This window comes from Plasmodium gonderi (genome assembly GCF_002157705.1).
Source record: "Plasmodium gonderi DNA, contig: Pgo-contig_261, whole genome shotgun sequence".
NCBI lineage: Eukaryota > Apicomplexa > Aconoidasida > Haemosporida > Plasmodiidae > Plasmodium > Plasmodium gonderi.
In genome coordinates this window covers 25,579-29,795 of record NW_021629173.1, presented here as the reverse complement: position 1 = coordinate 29,795, position 4,217 = coordinate 25,579, and the positions used below count along the sequence as shown (strand labels likewise).

The window sequence follows — 4,217 nt, the reverse complement described above, 5'->3', positions numbered from 1 at the left end:
CATATTATATGTACAATATTTGTAGATTCATTTCAAAATTAATAAAATTTGTTTAATATAATGTTATATATATTTCATTTTTTATTGGCATTAATAAATACTTTGCACAGTATAATAGACAAAACTGCAATCCCTATAGCCAAAGGAGAAATGACCATGTTCTCTGAAGAAGAATAATCTGAAGAGCGATATGAAATACCAATAAAGGTCTCCGATTCTGGACTTTCAACTGGGAAATCAATGTTTTCCGAAATTTCTTGCATTAATTGCTGTCCACTTTTATCTGCAGGTGTACTTCTTAAAGGAACTTGCATATGAAGAGCTGTATGTGCTTGAATTTGTAATAATTCTTCCTCTTTCTCTTCTAGTGGAAGTGCCTCTAATTGCTGTTGTAGCTCTGGTTGTGTCTCTTGTCGTTGTTGTAATTGTGCCTCTGCACCCATTCTATGTACTTCTTCTTGTACCTGTGTTTGTGACACCCCTTCATTATTTTGTTGTCCTTCTGCTAAACTAGCTGGATTTCCTCCTGAATTGCATGTCCATTTAAGTAAATTCATTTGTTTCTTGCCACTAAAATATTTATCAAAAGCACTACAAGTCACATCTTTTCTATTAGATACATCACAACTGTTTTTACATGCGTTATATTTTATGACACGTTCACTGATATATATATTAAAAGAATCACTACAAGACTCTTTTGGTGTATCAAAATATGTTTTAAGCATATCATAATCCTTCGAAAAATCAAATAAATGCTTAATATCCATAAAATTTTTTTCAGTCATATCATATTTATCATAATTGCATATAATCAGACCTCCATGGCTCTCTAGTAAATATTTAAATGTGTGCATAACAGCGTAAAAGGAATGTCTATTTGTTAAATTTCTGTCTAATATTTCACCCAACCAAAAGTACAGGTAATCACAATCATCACCTTTAAAGTTGCCTTCCTTATTTTTCTTATGTGCATAACATAAGGCACTAAGTATTTTGTTAGAAACATTTTTAAGCCATGGCTGTTTTTGTATGTGATTCTTTGCCAATGTGTAAAATGAATTATCATCACAACTAACATCTGCCTTATCAAAAATAGCGTATTGCTGTTTTGATGGTAATTCTGAAAGCTCTTTTTCCTATGAATTTAAAACAAAAGATAATATATATTTTTTTATTTATAAAAAATAAAATAATTAATTTAAAAATAAATATGTTATATTAGTATAAATAATAATTTATATTATATAAAATGCGTACACCTAGATAATTTCCCATTATTAACGAATGCCAAAAAGTGTTATACAAACAAAATAAAAAATCATGTATTTAACTATGTATTTATTAATATATTGAAAATTTTATCATATCTAATCTATATAACAATATATCCTATGAAATAAGGGTGTATATTTTTCTTTTAGGATATATTATATAAATATATATATTTTAAAGGTTCCATGATATTTACAATATGAGTATTAAATTAATTATTTGGAATTTTCAATAATATATATTATATCGAACAACAGAGTTATAACATATATTCTCTGTGAATAATATATATAATGCTATGTGCCATAGACATTACTTATTAAATTAAATATTATACGATTTTCTATTATATGAAAAATATGATTATTTTAATTTCATTTATATAATTTACATCAGTATAGATATATTTTTATACTTTATTAAAGCAGTTATCACAATTTTTATTAACGCTATAAATTTAATATACTTCTTAAATTTTTTTTTTGTTTTTTTTGGATTTATTAAGTTCACTTCCATTTCCATATAATATTTTACATGTAACATTTATATATTATTGACATTAATAATAATACTATAATTCGCTACATTAAATAAATTATAAATTATTCTGTTTTATGCATACCATCATATTATAATTATTGTAAATATATAAATTTTATTATATTTACCTTATTTTAATTGAATATTATATAAACAAATAAAACTATTTTTAAAATATATATATATTTTTCTAATCAGAAAAAATATATATCTATAATTAAAAATTTATCAAAAAATTTTTTTTAAGCATATACGGACCTATTTCTTCGTAATAATAATAATAACATTTAAGTAATACATACATAATTTTGAAAACTTACGTGTATTCAATAAAATATTTTTTTGAATGTCATTTATAATTATTCTATAATTAAAAATATATGTCCACAGTTAAATTAATACGAGCACTTCTAGGTGAAAAATTGTATACATTTGTTTATGTTTTTATTAAAGGGTATAATAGCTGCAACATAATGAAGTTATATATACACAAGACAAATATTAACGTAATTAGTTACAACAAAATTTAGCCCATACCACTAAAATATATTGTATTAAAAGCTATGTGTGCAATTTGTAATTTTTTTAAATTTCGGATATTTTGTAAAATAAATGGATTTACCATAAATCATATATTTTATTGTTAATGGTTACTTCTTTTAATCTAATAATGACGCATATATATATACATACATTAATTTATTTTAATACATTATCATATTACAATAATACATAGTTTTATATATGATGGCATGTTTTATTAGTTGTATTGCAATTGATGAAAAATATAATTTAGAAAAGAAAAGAATATATCTATATATGAACATATTCTACTATAACTTTTTTCAAATATAATCCTGGGAACTCTGGAAAAAGGTAAAATAGAAATTACATATTAGTATCTAATGTGTAAATTTTTTAGAAAATATAACAGTTACTAATCAATGTCAAAAAAATAATATACCAAAGTAAAGATTAATTCTCTTTAAATGTTCATATATTTCATATATTTTATGCTTTTATTTTAAAATCTTTAAAAAAAATTGTCATTGCGTTTTGTCTTTCTGAACGCAATGTTATATTTCTTGTATTTGTGTTATATTGTAAAAATTGTCTTTATAATGCATCATGCTCTATGAATACACTCGACGTTTGTTTATAAATATTTTCAAGGTCTAAATTGGTAACAAAAAATATTTTTAATTTATTTATCTCAACAATTTAAACTATTTATATAAAAATTATCCATATACCTATTTTGATACACGCAAAATGGTGCGAAATGATTGTAGAAATAAATACAAAATAATAAAAATTACAAAATTTCTTACTACGTTCTTATTAACTATGTAGAAAACAAAATTTGCGCTTAAATATATGTATCGCTTGTAATTAGATTCTAATATATTTAAATTGTGAAATATTTTATTTCTGTAAATCACCATGTATTAACTGCATGTAAATCTGGTTAAATACGTCTCATGACACATATTTTGAAAAAACATTATTAAAATATTATAGTTTAGATGAATATATATGAACATTATATTAAGTCATAGTTAAAAAAAAATCTATGTATTTATAGAGATTGTCTAAAATTATCTAAAAATTTTATTTAGGTAATATATTTAATGAATTAGAGAAGGATTAATCAATTAAATATAATCAATAATGCACACTGAAGTATTTATATTCATGATTTTATAACTATTTAGTAAATTATAATTTTTTTTTGTATTGTACGATAAAGTTTTATATACATTATGAGATATATATATGTGTTTGTTATATAATTCTTTTACGTATAAGGAATTATTGATTAAATTTAAACATTAAGAACATTTAAAGTTTGGAAACTGCTCAAATATAATTGTTTATTTTAATTATATGAGAAATAATGTTATGAAAATACATAAATTACAAAATAACAGTACTATTTTTATGATATACTCTAACTATACAATTATCATTATAACGGATAAAAGTTTTAATATGCGTTTTACTGAATCGTTAAATTACTCTTTATTATGGGATATACAGTAAAAAAAAATGTTACCTAAAAACAATATTCAAAACAAGAATTAAAAAAAGGATTAATTTTTAAAATCAAATCACAGAATATATTTAAAGAAAAAAATCTTAATGTATATGATATTTACGATGTAAAAGTTTTATATATTGAAAAAAAATATTTTTTATCGTATTTTTACGATATATATTTTAGATAAAGGGAGGCATATTAATCAAAACATATGTGTGAATAATCAATTTAGAAACCTAAAATTATATATTTTTTATTCCAATATTATATATTCATTAAGAGCTATTTTTATTCATATAAGATATATTATTCATAAAGATATAACATATTTACTTTTTGACACATTTTCCTTTTATGTGTT

At 21.7% G+C, this 4,217-nt stretch overlaps 1 protein-coding gene across 1 annotated transcript; it reads right to left on the bottom strand.

Moving 5' to 3' along the window:
- Positions 1–74: 74 nt before the first annotated feature.
- PGO_002505 (variable surface protein) lies at positions 75–1,278 on the bottom strand (the record flags this gene model as incomplete). Its single annotated transcript, XM_028691140.1, has 2 exons — positions 75–1,139; positions 1,261–1,278. The coding sequence occupies 2 exons, from the start codon at positions 1,276–1,278 to the stop codon at positions 75–77; spliced, it is 1,083 nt and encodes a 360-aa protein (XP_028546941.1).
- Positions 1,279–4,217: the final 2,939 nt, after the last annotated feature.